General features: G+C 44.3%; 1 protein-coding gene across 1 annotated transcript in view; it reads right to left on the reverse strand.

Moving 5' to 3' along the window:
* Positions 1 to 23512, reverse strand: part of lmbr1 (limb development membrane protein 1) — a 55887-nt gene that overhangs the window by 5235 nt on the left and 27140 nt on the right. Inside the window, exons 10-14 of the mRNA XM_060928573.1 lie at positions 9967 to 10047; positions 9308 to 9384; positions 9109 to 9186; positions 262 to 335; positions 97 to 187 (exon numbers count right to left, since the gene is read on the reverse strand). Coding sequence (XP_060784556.1) covers positions 97 to 187; positions 262 to 335; positions 9109 to 9186; positions 9308 to 9384; positions 9967 to 10047 — 401 coding nt within the window. The remainder of the gene's footprint in view (positions 1 to 96; positions 188 to 261; positions 336 to 9108; positions 9187 to 9307; positions 9385 to 9966; positions 10048 to 23512) is intronic.

Here is a 23512-nt window from a genome sequence, read left to right on the forward strand (position 1 = left end):
TCCACAACGATAAAATGTATGATTTTCTTTAATAAATGAAAATTTGCTGAAAACCCTGCTGTGGTGTGTAGCTTTGCATCATCGCGCCGCACTTACTGTGGTCATGGTGGTATCGTCCTTCGTGGGTGTGAGTCCCTGAAAGATGCGAAGACTGTAAAATCCCACAACGGAGGAGACCATCAGGTAACTGCAGCACAGTTAAGGTCAAAAGCGCACACACACAGAGCACGCATTCATCATGAAACAAACAGTGTTGGATACATCATGAGGACTATTTCAACCACAGCCCGCACGACACCACACGTAGAGAGAGACGCATTCCCAATCTCAGGATCCTGTAGAGAGAGACAGACACAGCACAGTGAGAAAAATGAACAAGATTTGACCTTTGACCGCTTGCTCTCGACATATCTAACAGCTCTCTGCAGCCAAGAGCTGATCAATCTAATCCTCCATTACAGCAGAGGAACATCAAAGCACACAGTCTGTGTCTCACCTGAAGGAGCGTGCAGCACGAAAACGCACGCGCAGTTCTCAGTGCACAGTATGATGCGACATTACCAGCAGACCATTACAGCTAGGTCACACGAGATCACCACCATGATGATACTGTCTGCCTACGCATTTATCAACCAATTCTACCATCAATCCTACAGTCTGCCCATTCATCAAACTTACCATACACCCACATCAATGCCACCATTCACCAATCCTGCAGTCCACCAATTTATCAATCCTAGTCTACCCATTCATCAAACTTACCATCCTACCAGAAATCCTACCGTCCACCCATTTATCAACCTACCATCTATCAATTTGTCATACCACCATCAACCAATTCTACCATCAATCCTAGTCTACCCATTCATCAAACTTACCATCCTACCGTCCACCCATTTGTCATACCACCATCAACCAATTCTCCCATCAATCCTAGTCTACCCATTCATCAAACTTACCATCCTACCAGAAATCCTACTGTCCACCCATTTATCAACCTACCAATGCCACCATCCACCCATCAATCCTACAGTCTGCCCATTCATCAAACTTAGCATACACCCATATCAATGCCACCATTCACCAATCCTGCAGTCCACCTATTTATCAATGCTACAGTCCACCCATCCCACCATCAATAGTACATTCCTCCCATCAATCCTGCAGTCCACCCATTTATCAACCTACCATCTACCAATGCTACCATCCACCCATCAATCCTAGTCTACCCATTCATCAAACTTACATCCTACCAGAAATCCTGCAGTCCACCCATTTATCAACCTACCATCTAGCAATGTCAATACCACCATCAATCAATTCTCCCATCAATCCTACAGTCTACCCATTCATCAAACTTGCCTTCCACCCATCCCATCATCAATAGTACATTCCACCCATTTATCAGTGCCACCATTCACCAATCCTACAGTCCACCCATTTATCAACCTACCATCTACCAATTTGTCAATACCACCATCAACCAATTCTCCCATCAATCCTCCAGTCCACCCATTTATCAGCCTACCATCTACCAATCCTACAGTCCACCCATTTATCAACCTACCATCTACCAATTTGTCAATACCACCAACCAATTCTCCCATCAATCCTACAGTCTACCCATTCACCAATCCTGCAGTCCACCCATTTATCACACTGCAAAAAATTAAAAACTAAATTTGAGGAGAAAACGCAACAAGTCACGTATCCTTACCAGCCCCATTACCTGTTTTTAGATTAATGTCCAGACTTTTTCTATTATTGCATTTTGATGTATTCGCGCATCTATCTATCCATCCATCTTCTTTTGTTTTATTAACCGGGCCCGCAGTAATCGGTGTAAACTGTTGTGGTGACCCTGCCTACGTATAATCGTACTTATCATTTTGTTTTCTTGTACATGTTATTTTCAATTATGTTATCAAGGCAAAGCTCAATAAAATAAAATAAGAAACCTTGGAATAAGTTGGTTGCAATCTAGAACTAGGTTTAATCATCTCAGAATTGGTGTCTTGTATTCTTCTAATAGGAAACGCTAGATCGTTTCAGCCATATTCAAGATATTTTCACCTGCTAAGACATCATTGTATTGCAGTGCAATGCCACCATCCACCCGTTCGTCAGTCGTACCGTCAATCCATTTGTCAAGCTTAACAGCCATTCGTCACACCCTCCTGCTCTTCAAAGATCCATTCATCCATCTGTTCATCCCTCAATCCACTCAAATATCAAATCTCATTTCTCCCACACCGCTGGTCATTGATTTGTTTCCAAACACAGGCTTCATCAGAGTGAAGCGAACATGTAAAAAGCCGTCACAGGTGTTTCTGTGCACTCTCCTCTTCTACTGTACTTTCGAAAGAAACTCAACGGAACAACATCCAGTCAGTCATCGGCTGCATCCCAAATTAACGGCCCAAAGTTCACGACGGGACAGGTTTGTGCAGAAAGTGTGCACGATTAATCTGTTCTGCAAACACTGGTCCAACATTTGTATCTCCGCTCACACTCCAGCTGGAACGGTACACCAGCGTGCGATTTAAAACACGGCTACAGAGATTACCGGTTGTTATTTCAAGACATTTGCACGCTTCCCGGTTGGAGCTGCATTGGTACGAGTTTATTCAGCACGTTCTGCTGAGCACATTACAGCTTACTCCTCTTCCTTTTTTTTTCCCTTCTCCTCCCTCCATCTTGTTTGAACACCTGTTTACACACCGAGCGCGATTGGTGATTTGGAAAAAGCTCATTTCTGTTCTCCCCTCTTGTGTCGCTAATCTGTTTGATTTGTTCATAAAGCCACTCAAACAGAACATCCTTCAACATTTCCTCCCCCCCCCCGGTAACGTGAAGCTAAACGTGTCCGTACTCTCCTCTCAGGTCGCCTCGGGACTTGCAGAATCACCGTTAGCTCGTTTTATTAGTTGCCAAGCCTTAATCATCGATACTTTTCAACCGTCTGACATGAAGGCTACATCATCATCCTTGAACTGTATCTGTAATATAATGCGTAGTGTGCTTGTATGCATGTTAAACATCTGCAATGCAATTTCCTCCGTAATTTGTTACCATGGAAATGACAACGTATTAGAACGAGTGTTAAGCCCGTTTTGCTGCTGTGATGGAAAAGTAAAAATCAACACCTTGTGACCAATCCAGAATTCAAAAGGTATAAATCAAAAATACGAATTAACATATCACAGCAGTAGCTAAACAGAGCCTAGCTAGCTCAATACTCGAGACTATACACCTGTCAGCCAATCAGAAACCAGGATTTTGCATAAAGCCTCGGTCACAACCGGCCGTACGTGCTCCTACGGCCGGTCTACGTGCAAAAAACGCAAAGGTTCTTTGTCATGTCAAACAAACTCTACGGGCGCTTACGTTTTTTTCAGGTTGCAAGACAAACTTACGGCCAACGTGCGTCTTTCTCCATGAGGGAAAAAAAAAAAAAAAAAAAAAGGGCAGCGATTTGGGAAACGGCAAAAAAATCGTACGTCCGGTTGTGACCTAGGCTTAAAGTAACCAGTTTATCTACACAGTTTGGGGTGGCTGGTTTTTTTTTTGAGCCGACAAAACGGAGCGGAGCAGTGTGCGATGTGAGGTGAAGCGTGGCACGGATCCAGCTCAAACACACAAAGCCGTTTCCAATTTCAACACGGCGCGGCTCGTCATGCCAGGACAGAGACCTCGGCGCTAATCAAACCGTTAAAACTCCGCAGCGCAAACATGCAGAGAGCGAAACACAATCTGTACTGTGGCCTCTGCAGTGCAGGGAAAGCACACACATGCACGCACCGGTTCGACGGCCTGGATTGTTTGACATCATCAGATTTAGGATTCTACCTGTAAAAACATGTCTTTAGGGGGGAGAGCTGCTTCTGAGCCTCAGCAGGGAAAAACTCGATTCTGATTGGCTTCCATGCTGCACCTAAGAGCCAATTAGTGGACTTCATAAACAACCTAAAAAAATAAATAAATAAAAAATCGGGACAGTAAAGCATGTAGCGCTTGATAACGTTGCCTTTCCTTCTTCCAACACGTCCAAGATGTTTATGGACTGGAGACATTTCAGGTGTTCTTTCGTCCCGTTCTTCCTGCAAACAGGTCTGAAGTAGGGCTGTGCGATATATCGAATATACGCGATATATCGCCGAAAATTCTGTGCGCGATACATAAAAATTATTATATCGTAACTATCGAGTATTTCATGGTCATCTTCCGACTTGCGTTTGTTTAAAACCTTTTCCGGTGGTTTTCTCCCTGTCCCTCAGGCAGTAACGTGAGAGGCTGCCTAAGGGTAAAAAAAAAAACAATAACGTCACGCACTCGCCAACCAATCCCGGGCGACATCTCGGTGCTGAAAGGAACTTCTAGTTTCGGTTGTGTTGCCAGATTGGGCGGTTTCAAGTGCGTTTTGGCGGGTTTTGAACATATTTTGGGCTGGAAAACGTCAGCAGTATCTGGCAACACCGCCGGCGGGAAGATTTCCTAGTTCCGGTTTACAGCGCTGACTCAGTTCGTGCAATCGCTGGTGCTGCATAGGCTACCGTGTGAGCTCTGTCAATTTCAGCGACAAATTAAAAATGGAAACGGACGAATTGGTTCCTGAAAGAACTAGTAAGGGGTCAGTCATACGGCATTTTTTGGATATCGCGAGGAGGACGTGGAACAGCAAATGCCAGTTTGTAAAGTGTGCAAAAAACAGGGTTCCCGCGGGGTCTTAAAAAGCCTTAAAAGCATTGAATTTAAGAATTTGGAAATAATACCTTAAAAAGCCTTGAAAAAGCCTTGAATTTTAATGTGTAGGTCTTAAAATCTGTGCACAGTATGTAACTTCTCCGTATAGAATTTCTCATTATTTTTTTTAATATCTTAACCGCCATTATTTTGGTAAATAATGTACCAGCGGCCTAAGTAAGTAAATAAGTGGCGGAACTGGAGCTGTGGGCGGAACCATGCTATTGCACGCACACCCGAGGGCAAAATGCTTCGAGAACACATCCCTGAACTTGTTTGGCGCGTGGTAAAAGGAAAGTCTGCAGAATTAAGTCTAAAAGTATAAACGAAAAGTCTATAGCCTACATATAGGCCTATCTATGGAAAAATGGGCAAATGTAAGTTTAACGAGGCATGGAGGCATCATATTTCATTTCGTGAGTGGGTAAAACCTGTCGATGGCAATGTATTCGAGGCATTTTGCTGTGTGTGTAAAAGGGCGTTTAAACTCGGCACAATGGGCGTGAAGGCGCTAGAATCGCACGCGAAATCATCAAAACACATAGCATGTATGAAAGAGAAAAAGCGAACGCCTTCCATCGCCAGTGTTTTTCGGCCAGCCGAAGTGGCAGTCAACGTTAGCCAACTACCTAGCATGGCTAATGCCAGCCAGCCCGTTGCTAGTGTAGACTGCAAGAGTAGATCTGCGCACAACATTTGGGTCTACACAAACAACGAAAGCGGAGGTGTTGTGGACTCTACACACAATTGCGCAACATCAGTCCTATAATTCGAACGAGGGTATCTCGGAGTTGTTAAGGTGTATGTTCCCGGACTCCGGTATCGCTCAGAGCTTCAGATGCGGTGCCGACAAGACAGCCTACATCGCAAAGTTTGGTCTCGCGGAGAGTGAAGTAATGCTTATGAAATGTGTCATTAATAAAACGTGGTCTGCTGAACGTTACGTGATTTTTGTATTGTGGTGATGTACGGTGAGTACTCAGTACTGTGATGCAATAAGGTTACACTATTCATCCTCCTTTGCACATTTTCACATTTGTTTGAGAAACAAGTAAACACAACTTTGAGATGTTTCTTTGCTGGTGAAATCAGCTAGGAAATTAGGTCTTGAATTTGTGTATAAATGGTCTTAAAAAGCCTTGAATTTCACTTGAAGAAACCTGTAGGAACCCTGAAAAAAACCCTGTCATCACGAAAGGCAGCAGCACTGCAAATATGTTCCATCACCTGAAAACTCACCGGGTCCAGTATGAAGAGTCTCTTAAAGGAACAGTCCACCGTACTTCCATAATGAAATATGTTATTCTCTGAATTGAGACGAGCTGCTCCGTACCTCGCCGAGCTTTGCGCGACCTCCCAGTCAGTCAGACGCGCTGTCACTCCTGTTAGCAATGTAGCTAGGCTCAGCATGGCCGATGGTATTTTTTGGGGCTGTAGTTAGATGCGACCAAACTCTTCCGCGTTTTTCCTGTTTACATAGGTTTATATGACCAGTGATATGAAACAAGTTCAGTTACACAAATTGAAACGTGGCGATTTTCTATGCTATGGAAAGTCCACACTATAATGACAGGCGTACTAACACCTTCTGCGCGCTTCGCTTCCAAGGAGTGCAGGCTACTTGTCTTGGTGGTCACGTTGGTTGTATTGATGGAAGTTGGGGGGGGGGGGAGAAAAAAAAAAACAGGAGTGAAGGTATCATGTGAAGGTATTTGTTTCATGTCACTGGTCATATAAACCTATGTAAACAGGAAAAACGCGGAAGAGTTTGGTCGCATCTAACTACAGCCCCAAAAAATACCATTGGCCATGCTGAGCCTAGCTACATTGCTAACAGGAGTGACAGCGCGTCTGACTGACTGGGAGGTCGCGCAAAGCTCGGCGAGGTACGGATCAGCTCGTCTCAATTCAGAGAACAACACATTTCATTATGGAAGTATGGTGGACTGTTCCTTTAAACTCCGAACTACTTGCCCACAAGCTGAACCCCCCCCCACAAGCTAAACAAATGACCATAGCGGCGGCGTCCTCCAAAGCACCCCCCCATATGAGAAAACGAATCAGAGATGGAGAGCTATAACGGATGCAATCACTAACTTCATTGCCGAAGACATGATCCCAGTTAGTATAGTGGAAAAATCAGGCTTCCAAAATTTACTAAACACACTCGATCCCAAACATGAGTTGCCTGGTCGCAGACATTTTACAGAGAAGGCAACACCGGAATTCTACACATCTGAGAGGCAGAGCCAGAAAACATTCAGTTCAAAAGTGTGCAAAGAGAAAAATTATGTTTTGCAGATCTCTCTCTTTCTATTGTGAATGTTCCAGTGGTTCTCAGTAGTCAGGTTAATAGCTTGGAGATCTTTTTTTTTTTTAAATAATTTAATGAATGAGCACTTTTCTTATTTAGGCTAAATGTCTTTCTCAGTGTCGAGCTGCACTTTATTGATTTGAGCTCTGAGCAGCTCTGTATTGTGTTGCCCCTTTGTTGCAATTTTCAAGATTGTTTTTGCAGTTTGTGCCACATCTTTGTGAAATGGAGAAAATGTATCGGGATATTCATTTTTTCCCCCGTATCGCACAGCCCTAGTCTGAAGGTGTGCAGCAGTACGGGGTCGTCATTGGAGAATTTTGAAACGAAAACTTCTCCAATTGGGGAAAGATGGGACAGGCGCCCTCTTCTTCCACAGCCATGCCTTTGTAACGTGAGCAGAACGGGGTTTCGCGGTGTCTTGTTGAACTCTCCCCGGAAAAGACGTTGCTCCAAAACCTCAACGTACTTTTCTGCACTAATGCTCCATCGCAGAAGTTATCTTTGCCGAGGGCACTCGCACAACCCGGCTTTTGGATTTGTTCCCGAGCGCACGGCATCCGTTTCCGACCACAATACACGTTTCCACCGTGCGATGGTCCATCCCGAGCCCAGAGAAGTCGACGGCGCTTGTCGACACAGTTAAACACAAGGCTTCTTTTTTGCACAGTAAAGTTGTAACATAACTCTGTATTAGGCTATAGCTTCGCCAAAGTAATCCTGAGTCCGTATGGTTCCATCAGCTCTAGCTGTACATGAACGACTGTTCTTGATGCAGTCAGAGATCAGAGATCACGGGGGGGTCAGATTAGGCTTGTGCCCTTGCCCTTTATGCACAAATTCCTCAAATCATTTAATAGAGAGTGAAATATCCAAATTCCTTCCTATCTTTCTTTGAAGAACATTGAAATATTTAAAAAAAAAAAAAAAATCATTTTCTCATGTATTTCTTGACAAACCGGAGATCCTCGGCCCTTCTTTGCTCCTCAAAGACGAGGCCTTTCCCGGATACGGATTTTGCGCCAGATCACGATTACAGATCATTATTTAATTCTTTTACCTCATTACCAGCCCTAAATTGGCCCCGTCGCATCTTTTTATGGAATGTGTCGCAGGTCTGAATGGATCTATATTAACAAATGGAGTCAAAACATGACCGACATCTTGGGTTCAGCCTGTCTGCAATGAAATACAAGTCAGTGAAAGTAAATTTAGAAAATCAATCATTGCATATGTATTTTTTTTTTTTTTAAATTTGCCTTTTCCATATCGTCCCAACTCTCTCTGATTTGGGGTTGGAGGAATTTCAGTGGCCGGGAGACGACGGTCAGGACTGCAGACTCGAGGCCAATTTATGCTGACAACGCAGTCCTCGTAGACGGCGCCGCAGACAGCGTCTGTGTAGCCCTCCCACCTTCGCAGACGCTCTGCGCGCACCTCCCAAAAATTGTGACCACCGCAGACAGCGTTGCAGACAAGAGGGCTCTGATTGGTCTACTCTACATCCGCTGTACACGCACTTCCGCTTCCCTACTTTCCCGGTTTGGTTTGTTTTCACAACCGCCATTTTTAAAAACACAAGCGAAGACGCAGCAGCACGAAGAGCGGTTGATCGAAGAAGTGAGGAAGTACGTACATCTATACGACTCCAGTTCTAGTCATTATAAGTAACCGGAGGATAAACACTCCACTAACCACACCCACCAACTACTCCTAGCGATTTCGCGCCCCCTTGCGTTGTGGCGGTGAATAACATCGCACACGCCTATTACTCCCCGCTCAACGATAAATTACAACTGTCTGCGAAAAGCTATCTGCGAAAACAGAACAGGTTCCATTATAGGTGAGCTCTCTCTCACACACACACAGCAGGTGAAGGGAGCGCGCGTGTGTGTTGCCTCATCACGTCCGAGCGACTCTGAATGCTGTAAAATATCAAACGCTCAAGCCGCCAGATACCCATCTGATTCACCATCACACCTGAGCATATCTGGAATTCTATTCACAGTGTGTGTGTGTGTGTGTGTGTGTGTGTGTCTGTGTGTTCTTACCGCTGATCCCTTTGGGAGCGCAGTTTCGTCCACCAACAGGTACAAAATGTTCAGAGCCACCAAAAACACAGAGAACGCCTAGAAATAATTAAACGGAACAAATAAATACAAAAATCGCGTTATCTCAAAAGTAACAGAAAAATGTAGGCGTGTCTTGTGTAGGTTTTGAAGTATCGTGCTCGGTGTGTGTGTGTTTTACCGTGCCAGCGAGCAGTATTAACATGACCATGGGGTACAGAAGGTTCTTCTCCCAAACTGACGCCTTCTTCCTTCTCTCTGAGCCACACACACACACACACGATTTTAGAACGGACGTTTTCTAATCCGATGAGTTAGACTATACGGTGCAGCACACAGACATCTGCCCCTTTTCCACCAAAGCAGTTCCAGGGCTGGTTCGGGGCCGGTGTTTAGTTTGGAACCGGGTTTTCTGTTCCCACTGACAAAGAACTGGCCAGAAAAACCGGTTCCAGGCTAGCACCAACTCTCTGCTGGGCCAGAGGAAAGAACCGCTTATGTCAGCGGGGGGCGGAGTTGTTAAGACCAACAACAATAACAAGACCGCGAAAGATCGCCACTTTTAAGCGACGGGAAGCCGCAGCTGTACAAACGCGAAGTCATCCATTATTATTATTGTTGCTTTTGCTTCGATATTCGCGCCAAGGTTTACGCAAACGTAGCGACGTAACTGACGCGTCTTCCCTTAGCACCGCGAGCTATGGAAAAGCAAACTGGTTCTCAGCTGGCTCGCACGTTGAACGAGTTGTGAACCAGCCCTGGAACTGATTTGGTGGAAAGTGTGTACCGCGATTGTGACTGAAAGTATTGGCCCCCCTCCTCCGAGCATCAGTCTCTTACCCAGCTTGTGTCTCTGTGAGCGTACGCTCTCCAGCTCTTTGCGGAGATTCTGGGAGGTGGCGAGTAAAGGGGGCCGTGAACCTGACAGGAACAAGAGAAAAAACACACACATTAGAACAAGGAGAAGTAAACGGTGTCACCGCTGCAGGAAGCGAGCCGTGTCGATGCGCTACACGTGGACAGTAAACAGATTCAGATGATTCGGGATGCCGTTTACGGAGCGGCGGTTTTAACTTTAGCGCAGGAAACACTTCCGTAATTACGGAAGCCGAGAGAGACCCTTCATATAATCCTTTTTTTTTTTTTTTTATTCACCTTGTTATCCCAAGATAACGACATAATTAATTCAGGATCTCGAGAAAACAAAACAATTATTTCATGATCTCGAGTAAACAGCTGAGAAATGGTTCATTCAGGTGCGCCAAGAGACTTGTGATATGCTGACTTTGGGGCTATTTCTCATTCTGTATAGACGCAACTTTGGTCATTAGAATGTCTGGAATAATCGATCACCTAATAAGGCAATATTTTGATCAGGGGTTGACACAGGGAGAGATTGCATTAAGTCTTTTAATCAGGGCTTTGAACCGGTTCAAGGAATGAAAACGAAAACCGGGAACTTTTTCTATTTCACATGGAACAGAAACGAAACCAGAAACTTTATTATTTTTTATGTTCCGGAACAGAAACGCTTATTAAAAATAATGGTAACCGGTTAATACCGGATTTTATTTCGTTCCTCAAAGTTTCCGTAGCCTACAAATAAAAGTCATTCTTCTCCTGCGCAAGTTTCTATGACCCGCTGGGGTTCACTTCCTGTGTGACGTTCGCTGACTGAATGGAGAGAACGGGAGGGTGGACTACTATCACGTCTCCACATGATAATAAGTGAGTAAGTGCATTACTCAGTGTCTGTGAGCAAAGAAGAGCCAGAACGTTGCAACCTCCCTATTGGCTGTTTGTAAAAATGTATCATCAATTGTTGCCCTTCCCACGGGAATCATCGCGGGCTCGAGAGACGAGACCTGACGAGTTAGTTCGTTGGTAGCAGAACAAAATGTCTGGACACAAATTGGGTTTTCAGAAAAGGAAAGAAAATAAACGGAGGGTCGAAAATACAAAAAAGGAGGCAGAAAAAGCAAAACGAGTTTTAAAGGTAGGACAAATGGTTAGTTTTCTGAGGCAGCCTGCCGTGGCTGCCTGCAGGCTTATTTATTATAGCCCATTTAGTTAAAATAGTTGATCTAAAATGTTTATAGTTATAGTTATGTGATGGTTGTCCTGATTTAGACTGGTGGTTTTTTTTGGGGGGTGGGTTGCGCGATGTTGCACCCGGGTCCAGATTAGGGCAGAACCGGCCCTGGCTACATTTCAGGTGTAGTTTGTTTTATGTATGTATGTACTTGCATAGATGTGTACTTGGTCTTCCAATGTGGCGCCTAACAAAATCTCGCGGCGCGGGTGACGTCATGCGGTAGCCCTCTATAGGGCCTGACTAGCCTTTGGTAACACACTAAACGAATTCTCTTTCATTTTTGGCACTTTTTCTGTTTGTGTAGATGGGAAGACATACTGAGAATCCAAATCACCAACATTTGAAATAATAATTGTTTTGAATTATTTCTTGTCTTATTTAATGAAGGTTGTAATAGAATTAGCCTACATTTGGCTTAAGCTGGATGAGACAGAGACATAATTTTATAGCCATTTGTTAAACCGCTGACAGGGAACGTAATTAACCGTTCCGGGAACGAAATTTTTTTGTTCTAACCGGTTCGGGAACGTCTATTTAATGGTGGAACCCAAAACCGGAAACGTTAAGATTCCGTTTCAAAGCCCTGCTTTTAATAAGGGATCATTTCAAAATTAGTCCACGCTTCTAATGACCAAAGTTGCGTCTATACAGAATGAGAAATAGCCCCAAAGTCAGCATATCACAAGTCTCTTGGCGCACCTGAATGAACCATTTCTCAGCTGTTTACTCGAGATCACGGAATAATTGTGTTGTTTTCTCGAGATCCTGAATTAATTATGTCGTTATCTCGGGATAACAAGGTGAATAAAAAAAGATTATATGAAGGGTCTCTCGCAGCTTCCGTACGTAATGATCCACGTTAAAGGAGAATTATTATTTCCCCCATTCTGTGATCAACTGCTGAGAAATCTTGGGGGGGGGGGATCGTTTCCATTTCAATCAACTATTACTGACGCTGTCGGACTGTCAAGACATCTGTCTGTCTTTATTCATCTGTCCATCATCCACCATCTCTCTCTCCACACCGACATCATCTGTCTGTCTGTCTCATTCTCGGAATCTCTTTCCTGTCATCCGTCTCGTTCCTTCTGTGTGCGCGCGCGCGAGGGAGGAAGCGAGACGGGGCGTGTTGTTCTAATCATCTTAATAATCGCATTTTGATCAAAGAGATCGGGGAAGGATGACAGATCGACCTTTTATTGCGCGCCAGTAACGCTGTAACACAAACTAATTGCTGTGTCTGAGTGTGTGCGCGCGCGAGCGAGCGAGCGAATGTGTCTGAGTCCTGAGGCGATCCTCAGCTTTTGAGGAGTGACAGAAATGAGGTAGGACTTTAAAAATAATAATAGCAGCTAAATAAGACTGTGGTTTTCCTGGGGAACCCCTCTCTCTCTCTCACACACACACCAACCAATTCCCCCTCAGGCACGCACACACACACAGGATTTACTCTTCACACTTCAGGACATTACTGAAAGCCAGTCTGAGTAAAATCAAACCATTAACAGCTAATAAGCAAGCTCGGGTTTGGTTCAAATATTTAACTCCAGCCTTTCAAAATACACCATTCCCATAACAACCAAGACTTCCTTCATTACCCAGATTAGGTGCCTCAGCATGACTGTTCTAGAGCGAAACGCGTCCAGGTACTACGCCATCCTGTAACAACGCGTGCATGGCGGACATGGCTAATTTAAACCCGATCTCAATTTAGCCCCACCCCTAAATCAGACTTCTGCGCGAAAACGTCATCAGCAGCAGTCGGTCAAGTTCAAGAGGAGTTCGCCGAAATGAGCGCGTCCTTCACGTACAGAGCTGTGTGTTGTGCAGGAAAAATGACCGCGGCGCTCGCTCAACCCATTCCTGCATTACATCAGCTTGGATTATGCAAAGCAGGGCGACGATGCAAGGTCACTGCGCATCTGGACAACAAGGAGATGCAGGAAAGGAGCCAAGAGCAAGGACACACACACAGGGAGACTTTTAAAACAAGTCAACGCGGTATAGAGAAAGTCTGGGCGTTTTATGGCGGATGTAAACGTAGCACTTTGTGAACTCCACGTTTTGAAACGTTCCTTCAGAGACAGGTTCTCACGGGTTGGACGTGCCGACACCGAAGTCCGTCAGGAGTCTGAGGCTGGTGGTGGTGGCGGCGTGTTGGTGCGGGGAATCTTTTCTCGGCACACATCGGGCGCCTTAACGACCCACGTACGTCCAATCAAATAAGCATTCCTCATTGTACCATCATCTTCAGACAAGTCAAACAGGGACGTCTCCACTGACGGGTACTTCAAATATGAAGGAAGGCGTTCAAGACGACGTATTTCAGATGCGTGACCTTGACCCTGTTCAAATCTAATCAGTTCATCAGCTGCTTGTAATAATTCTGTATAAATCCGACAAAAAGTTCAACCAGCTCGAGTCACTGCATTTACGAGACTCTCGGACGGATGGACAACTGGAGAAAACGGCGCCTCGACTACTCGTAGTTTTTTTTTTTTCGTTTCCATTTCCGGTCGAGAGTACGTCGTGCGCGTTCTGGCTGCCGTTTGAGTGTTTTGTCCGCCGGTTGTGGTGTAGCTCCGGACCCAGTTTTGGGCGTCGGTTCCCTCCAGGCCTTGGTTCGCTGTGGGTGATGCCTGCGCTCCCAGCTGTGGACTGCAGTGAGCCTGTTGCTCAATTTACATCGTGGTTGTCCAGCGCTCTGCGCTTTAACGCTTGGCGTGATGTTCCGAGTGATGTTGCTCGGTGGCGTCGCGGCGGCTGTGCAGGCGGTTTGGGACACACCAGCGCTCTGCGTGGCGGAGCTTCTCTGCTTGCTGTGTGGATCCACGGCGTGGTGTTCGAGCGATGTTGCTGACGGCGTCGGTGCTGGAGATGTGGGACTTGTTTTCGTGCGCCTTTTGGTGGGACTGTGGCTGCTACACCACGGGAATTACATCCTGACCCCTACTTGGTGGACTTTTTACTTTTTATTATATTTATTTATTTTTTCTTTCCTTGTCTATAATTGTAAAGCGTCCTTGGGTTTTTTGAAAGGCGCTATATAAATTTAACTTATTATTATTATTACTCCATCGCAATCCCCGCCTCCTTTTCTGAAGAACCTCTGAATTCGAATTCGGAGGTGCTGATTACAACGGGGCATCGATCAAAAATAAATTAACAAAAGCCTGATGGCATGGGAATTTTTTTTTTTTAATTACACAAGTTGTTTAGCGTTTCTGAGACAAAATAAAAAAAAGACATGAACGACAAACACCCGTAATGATAAAAGAATACGAGTTCCCGAGCGGCGATTACAGGATCGTCACGGCGTTCCGATATTTCTGACAGGGCTTGAAGGCAGCACGGTGAACCGTAAAACACTCCGGGTTTCAGAAGCGGCAAAAAAAAGAGTCGGCGCGGTTTTCACGATGAACGGATGTCGAGGACTGCTCACAAAACATGAAAGAATGTGCAACAAACGTAAACAAACACACCTCTGTGTTTCTTTCTACCTGCAGCACCTGCCCGGGGGGAGGGGAGGGGGGGGGGACCCTTCCTGATAAGCTTCATTCTCCCACAGAGCCTGAACGCTATTTTTCCCAGAAGGCCGTGCGCTCAGGCATTCCTCATCATCATGGAGCTTTTGTGGTGCTGCACATCAAACGTGAGATTGAAATAAAATAGAATTTTTTTTTTATCAGACTTTCAAAGCGGCCGAGAGCCGACGCGCGTATTGAGGAGCAGTGATGAGGATTAATCAGCTGCGATCTCATCAGTGCGCTAACTCGCTTGCGTGCTTCACTGGATGCTTAAAAACCTGAAGAGAACGACTTTATCTACACGTACAGCAAAGCGTGTGTTTGAACATGTTGGCGTTCAAAAACGCTCCAGCGTTCCATCTATGAAACGCTCCAAAATGACAATGTATGGTTTTTTGTTTTTGTTTTTTTTTAAAGGGATAGTTCGGGATTTTTGACATGAATCTGTATGGCATCCCCATCAATAGTGTCGTGCAAACACACTGACCTTACCCCCGACAGCATCCTGCGAGTCCAGTTCTCGTCCGGTTTTGGTCCAGACGAAAGTAGCCCAGCAAGTTTGTTGGGGTCACGAAAGTAAAACGTTTTTCGTCTCAAAACAGTACGAGGGGCGTTCAATAAGTAATGCCCCTGACCCACTTCCTATAGCAGTAGAGCAACGAAACTTGGCACAGTTATTAGTCTTTCTCTACATAGGAACCACCCAGAGTTATGCATTTCTCCCATCGTTTGATGCAGCTCTGGAGACCGTTTTTGTAGAACAGCCTAGGTTGGTCCTCCAACCACGACATGACTTCAGAAATCAAGGCTGCATCATCTGGGAAACGCTTTCCTTTCAAAAACAACTTCATGGCTGGGAAGAGGTGAAAGTCCGAGGGTGCAAGGTCAGGAGAGTAGGGAGGATGGGGGAGGATTTCATAGCCACACTCCCGTGCTTCTGATCTGGCGACAAAGCGAGTTGCGGACCGGAGCGTTGTCCTGCAGGAGGAGGATACCTTTGCTGATCTTGCCCCGCCTCTTGATTTTGATAGCTTCTCTTAATTTCCTTAAAAGTGAAGCATAATAGGCTCCTGTAATTGTGGTACCCTTTGCCAGGAAATCTGTCATCACTACTCCGTCCTGGTCCCAGAAGACTGCGAGCATGACCTTGCCAGCGGAGGGCTGCACCCTTGCCTTCTTTGGAGGTGGTGAGTCCAAGTCCTTCCACTGCATTGACTGGGCGTTGGTCTCTGGATCATAGTGATGGACCCAGGTTTCATCCTGTGTAATCAGTCTTTTGAAAAACTTTGACTCATCTTCTTGGCACATCTCCAAATTCATCCTCGAGCACTCGACGCGTTCTCGCTTCTGGAAAGGTGTGAGCAACCTGGGAATCCATCTGGCAGACACCTTATGCATATGCAAATGGTCATGAATGGTCATGAATGATAGTTTCCACAGACCCTATACTAATCTTGACCTCTTGGGCTATTTGACGAATAGTAATGCGCCGATCTTCCAAAATGGCAGCCTCAACTTGACGGACAGATGCCTCATCAATGGCAGAAGGGGGGCGACCAGGTCTGGGAGCTGTTTCCACAGACTTCCGGCCATGTTTGAATTCACGATGCCAGCGTTTTACAAGGTCATATGATGGGGCATTATCACCATAAGTTTCTTTCATTTCATCAAAAGTCTCCTGTGGTGTGCGTCCTTTCAAATACAAAAACCGGATCACTGCGCGACACTCAACAGGCTCCGTTTCACACCTGACTCAGTTCATAGAGATATAAAATCATTGCACATGCAAAATTTCAGCTAGATCAGACAACTGGAAGTGGGTCAGGGGCATTACTTATTGAACGCCCCTCGTATGTGTTCAAAAGAGTGATATATTTGCATCACAAAACCATTGCCAAATAAAAAGTCAGACCTCGAAATCGCTTGGCACTATTTTCTCTCCCTCGGTATCACCACGCGCTGTCATGTTGACATCTGCGCAGGAATTAGGGTTGGGCGGTATTACGGTAAGAAGGTATCCCGAGGTATCCAAAAGTACCAACGGTATCGGTCTCATTACCGTCATTTTAAAAAAATATATAATATCTAAATAAATATGGAGTACATGAGGTCATAATATAAAATAATAAATTGAAGATCATCCCGAATAACTGTGTGATCGTATTTTCACTAATTCTATCAATTTCCTAAAGAAGTTTTCATCGCGTGCAGGGTTGTTTATGTCGTTACCATGGCAACCCTGCGTGACATTTTGGAGTCTGACAGAAAGCTTCGCAAGAGACTGAGACCGGGGGTGTCATGGCTCAGATGGCTAAGGCACCGTACCATAAATCCGGGGACCCGGGTTCGATTCCGACCCGAGGTTATTTCCCGATCCCGTCTCTCTCCCCCCCGCTCATTTCCTGTCTCTCTATACTGTCCTATCTAAAAAAAAAAAAAAAAAAGAGAGACTGAGACCGCGGTTGAAAGATGGCAAGTCAAGATAACGAGTTAGTGGCAAAAAAAAATACAACATGGGCAGTGTGGCAGCATTTTGGTTTCAAACCAAACGAAAAGGAAGAGCCAGCAATAATGTAAATGACCGCGCAAAATCGAAAAAAATCTAATATGTCCCCTAAGGCACACCATAGCCTGGGGACCTTAAAGATCTCTCCAATGAGTTGTGTTTTGAGTAGGTTACATGAGTAACAACAAGGTAAAATAATATAACGTATGACATTTGGGATGTGGGTAATAAACGTTTGAAATGTCCTCTACTGAAGAAACGGAAGAAAACATCGTAGCGTAAACCGTTCGGTTTCTGGTGGGAATTAGCAATGCGCTTGCTATCTTTGTTGGGTGTGTTAAACCGTATGGATTTAAGTGGAATAATTGTAAGGAGTTATGTGATCAAGACAACGTTTTAAGCAAGGTAAGGCCATTTGATTATTAATTTCCCCGCCATGGCATGACGTGGACCCATATGATTTTGCCTTGTGCAGCTATCACGCATTTGAATTAGGTTCGCCTCATTTGCGCTGAAGAATATGGTTTATCGCGCAGTCTAAACGGACTTGGGTGTTGGTTGATTCTTTTTCTTTTCTTTATTTCCCATGCTTGAAAGGGTATGATCCTGCTCATCGTGTACTTTTTTTTGATGGAGTAGGTGAAATAGTGCTGCAAATGGCGTTTCAACGCAGACATGTGTAAACGACAGTTGAATGCTATTTTCAAGATGAAGGAAGAGTTGCGTGATGCTTTGAAATATCTCTTAATCCATTCATCAATGCACAAAATTCGCTTTGCTGCTTAATCCATACCACAATGCACACAATTCGCTATGCTGCTTTTAAATAGTACATTTGAGGCATAGGCGCACGTTACACAGTAGGCCGAAACAAAATATTTTTTTTTTCTCGGTAATACCGTATACCCCGGGAAAACACAGACGGTTTAAAGGTATCAAAATTTGGATACCGCCCAACCCTAGCAGGAATCAACACCTTTCCCATTGTTTGGCAGTGATTAGGAGTTCAGATCAGCGGCGCTAACAAGCTAATTTGAGAGCAAGAACAGCGACAAATTTATCACCTTCTATAACCTATACAATAATATATTTGTGAAAATGGTGCGCACTTGCGACTATCCAGGCTGTAGCAACAAAGATGTGGCTGAATCTCCGCACACATTTCACCGTCGTAGTCAGACATGTTGTCGCTAACTTTGCTAGCAGTAAACAATGTAGCGATGTGTCGGTCGCGAACGATCCGGTTCAAAGAGCCGGCTCTTTGAAGTGAACGACGGGAGCCGGCTCTTCGGTGGGAGCCGAATTACGCTACGTTCACACTGCAAGGCTTAATGCTCAATTCCGATTTTTTTGTGAAATCCGATTTTTTTTTGTGAGGTCGTTCACATTAACAAATATATGCGACTTGTATGTGATCCTCAGTATGAACGAAAAGCGACCTAAAAGTGTTCCGCATGCGCATTGCAGGATACGACGACGTCACACGCAGTGAGCATGGCCAGTGTTTACGGAAGTAAAACCGCCCGGTTGCGGTATGACCCATCCAATCTAGCTTGAATAGCTGCATCCCCCCAAATGGAAATCAGCTCCCTAACCTCTGCGTCCTTCCATTGAGAAGATTCAGAACCTTCACAGCCCGAAGCGTCCCTCGCATTGATGTCATGCGCAGGGGCGCAGATACGTTTTTTGAACTGGGGGGGGACAAAAAACTGGGGGGGACAAAGCTGCCAGCAAACCAACCCCAACCCCGATATGCCTGTCAAACTTGTTGTGGGTTACCATAGCAACCAAGCTCGAGCTCGCAACCTGTGCAGTCTGCGCAGCTCAACCAACCGAATATCAGTCTTTGTTTTATGTGAATTGTTGCAACTATGTATACACTGCTGTGCACCTCAATAAACCGAATGGTAATTAGTCTTTTGATTTTTCCGTGAGGTTTGCCTTATGCAAAGAAAGACAGCATAGACGTTTTTTCCTCCCTATAAGTGGGAGGGACCGAACGAGGCGAATTTAAACCTGGGTGGGACGAATCCCACCCGTCCCACCCTCTATCTGCGCCCGTGATTATGCGCCATGTTGTTGTAGCTTTTTTTGAGAGACCCGCCGCCTACTTCAGCGCAGAATAGTGACGTTTGTGGCTTGTTGATGACGTGTAAGTCGGATGAATGCGACCTGGCGGTTCAGACTGAAGTCGCATATGAAAAGAGCGGATAGGGATCGGAATTAGGACCACATATCCAAACGGCCTGGGTCGGATTTGAAAAAAATCGGATCTGTGTCGTTCATATTGTCAATAAAAGATCGGATACAGGTCACATATGGGCGAAAAGATCGGATTTGAGTCACTTCAGCCTGCAGTGTGAACGTAGCCTTAGTTTTTTGTCCTTAGGTGCCTCAGAGAGAGACAGAGTTCAGCTCAGCTGAAGGATGATTGTCTATTTGACAGCCATGATCATTGTTTTGTTGCCGTGAATTCCTAAAGCTCATGATAGAAAATTGTCGCTCATAAATTGACAGGTTCGGTCGGCAACCGCCTTGGCATGGCCAGATTAATCTGCGGTATACAACGAGACAGCAGTCATTATCACAGGAGCAGATTTGCTGTTCCAGCGGCTTCTCATTACTGGTGGAGCAGAGCGCGGCACTTTTTTCTCTTTTTACATGCGCTCAAGGTGCCACATATTTCGTTGCACATTGTTCTGTGTTTGTTAAAATAATTTCCAACTTTGCTTCATAGTTTCTTAGGCCTGATTTATACTTCATAATTTATTTCGTGGCATTTTGTTCAAGGTCGAGTGTGAAATAAAGCCATAAAGGATAAACAGTTGATGTCTTCTGTGTATTTTATATTGGTAATATAACACAGTTTTGCATTATGTTTGTGAGAAAGTAATTTATTAATTGGTAAGTAAGTTTTATTTCTATAGCTAGAACATTGTTACACTGCTATACTTTACAAAGGCTACAAAAACTAAAAAAATAAAATGGAAAACATCCTATTGCTAAAATATAAATAATAATGGAATTAATTAACTAGTTAATTGCAGCAATTAAATCAAAAATAAAATCTCAGGAGCCGTTTGGGAGCCGAAAGAGCCGAAATTCCCATCACTAAAACAATGAATGAAACAGCCGTGGCTGTCACCTGGCGGCAGCGCGCAGTGATACCGAGGGAGAGAAAATAGTGCCAAGCGATTTCGAGGTCTGGCTTTTTATTTGGCAACGGTTTTGTGATGCAAATATATCACTCTTTTGAGACGAAAAACGTTTTACTTTCGTGACCCCAACAAACTTGCCGGACTACTTTCGTCTGGACCAAAACTGGACTCGCAGGATGCTGTCAGGGGTAAGTCAGTGTGTTTGCACGACACTATTGATGGGGATGCCATACAGATTCATGTCAAAAATCCCGAACTATCCTTTTAAATTCTCAATCTAGTTTGTATCATTTCTGGGAAAACTGGAAATAAATGACTCGTACTGTATTAGTCGAATTTCCTCCAATCAAACGCTCTTGAGAATGCGTTTGTCCCGCCTCCATGGATTAAAGTTTTCCGTCGCTACGACGGATTTCCGTCAACTGAGAGCGCTAAAGGTCAATAATGAGTGATGCAGATCTGAGGGAAAGGGGGGGAGGCCCATAGGTCTGACACCGATGTGATTTAGAACTTCACCAAGCTGCTGTGATTGCCTGTTGTTGAACCCTTTCTTGTGCTATGTTTGAGTATATGTAAAGGAATAAGTTGTTGCGCTAGATAGGCATAAATAAATAAATAAATAAATAAATACAGCCTCCGCTACTGTCTAGTCCTGGGGAGGCTCGGCGTAGGCCACTGATGAAACTATTTGGCTGTCCTACTACTAGGCAACTAGGTTACTTGTCTACTACTAATACTAGGCCTTTTGTAGTAGTAGTAGTAGTAATAATGATATTTGTTCATTATCATTAATCATTGAACATTAACATTAGCCAATGTGAGAGAGGCCTTCAGTTGCTTAGAAGTTACCCTGGGGTCCTTTGTGACCTCACCGACTATTAGACGCCTCGCTCTTGGAGTGATCTTTGTTGGTCAACCACTCCAGGGAGGGGAACAATGGTCTTGAATTTCCTCCATTAAACTTGTCCATTTCTGCATAAGAATGCAGGATACAAGAAAGCACACAAGTCGTTCTACCAAAGAATAAAGTGAATGTTTTGGAATGGCCAAGTCAAAGTCCTGACCTTAATCCAATGGAAATGTTGTGGAAGGACCTGAAGCGAGCAGTTCATGTGAGGAAACCTACCAACATCCCAGAGTTGAAGCTGTTCTGTACGGAGGAACGGGCTAAAATTCCTCCAAGCCGGTGTGCAGGACTGATCAACAGTTATTGCTGCACAAGGGGGTCACACCAGATACTGAAAGCAAAGGCTCGTACTTTTGCCACTCACAGATATGTAATATTGGATCATTTTCCTCAATAAATAAATGACCAATGTTTAACCGGGTTCTCTTTATCTACTTTTAGGACTTGTGTGAAAATCTGATGATGTTTTAGGTCATATTTATACAGAAATATAGAACATTCTAAAGGGTTGGCAAACTTTCAAGCACCACCGTAGGTCCGTCCGGGCACACCTATGGTCGGCTTCTTTATGCACAATAATGATTTTTGAGCGAGTACATTACAGAAAACAAGATGTATTAACCAGCATCCTTGCTTCCGCTGTGATCGCCATTCCCCCCCTGATTTGTAACGGTGATTCAGGCTGGCTCGCTTCGGGTACGCGTTTGTGCTTTATCGCAGAACAACAAGACAAGTGAAGATGTCTGGCGTCTGTTGTCCGAAGAGAACTCCAGCTAAAAAAGCTCTACTACCAGATTACTTGGATAAATCTTAGTCAGAAAGAAGTGAAGGATATCCGGGTCTGTCTCAGAAACCGGTCTCTCATTTGGGACATTATGGTAAAAATTTTTTTTTTCTAATTTTACTATTTTTTTGCATTTCCCTAACACTCAATGTTTCTTTTGTCATGTTTAATAAGAATAAAGATAGCATCTTGCTTTATCTGGCCTCCACTGTAGAATTTTTTTTTATTCCAATTCAAATGCTTTTGTAAAATTGATTTCCATATAAAATAACTCCATCATGAAGAATTAAAGCCCCTCCTTCACAGATGAGTGAAAATATTGAATACATTTCCTCTTTTTGATTGCTCGGGTTAAAAATGCCAAGTTATGATGACTGAATTGATTATTCACTTAAATATGAATAATATGAGACATTTTGGGTATTTGATACGGCGAAATGGGACACGATGGAAAAATCAAGAACACACCGGAAAGATGAGAATAACGGCGGTGGTAAAAGAACAGCGACTGTACCGGCTGAAGGTCGCGCGGGTCTCTGCTGCGGCGCGCGAGCAACGGGACATCGCTACCGCACCGGACGGAGCGCGAGGCGGGGGCGGGGCAAAATGACTGGCCGGAGATTCTATCAAAAGTTCGATCTAAATTGACCATGGCTGCAAAATATTGGCCAAAAATACGTAAAACACTACGAAATATGAAAGTAAGATGAAAAAGAAACATTCTGTTGCCTTATACTGCAAGACTAAAACAAAATAAAACTGTCAAAACTCACCTTTTCAGCGATAACGTCCGAACAGATCACCCGCGTAACAGAGAGACCGCAAATGGAAGCACGATCAACTTCTAACTGTTGGAGTGGAAAATTCCATTCTACACATGCAAATTGTTAATGCGTGTCCTTCCCCGCACACAAATAACACGCTACGGTAAAAAATAGACCACGACTCATTTTATAGCTCAGAAATTCATACAAGACCAGCTACCATCGTAACATATTCTGTAAGAAACATATTCTATACCTAACTTTCAGCTTTCGTTTTAAAAAACAAAATCGCAGATTTATAAGTGATTTGAAGTTACTACTTTTGGTGAGGTAGTGACCTCGACCCTGAGGCTTTCCGTTTAGATCAAAACACACGATCGTATTGGTTTTGGGTTTGCGGAAAACGGAGTTACGACGGTGATGAAATATTTTGCATGATGTTTTATTACGGTTATGATTATTCTGTGAGCGCACCAATCCTTAGGTGTATAAAGTTACAACTTAAAATACAATCAGTGATAACTGTAGACTTTTCAGTGGACTACAACCTTTTTAACGGAACGCGATGTAGTCGACCGTTTATCATGCCCCAGATCAAGCCGCCATTTTTCCACAAATTTGCAGAATTTTTGCCAAATTCTGAAT

This window comes from Neoarius graeffei, chromosome 1 (assembly GCF_027579695.1).
Source record: "Neoarius graeffei isolate fNeoGra1 chromosome 1, fNeoGra1.pri, whole genome shotgun sequence".
Lineage (NCBI taxonomy): Eukaryota > Metazoa > Chordata > Actinopteri > Siluriformes > Ariidae > Neoarius > Neoarius graeffei.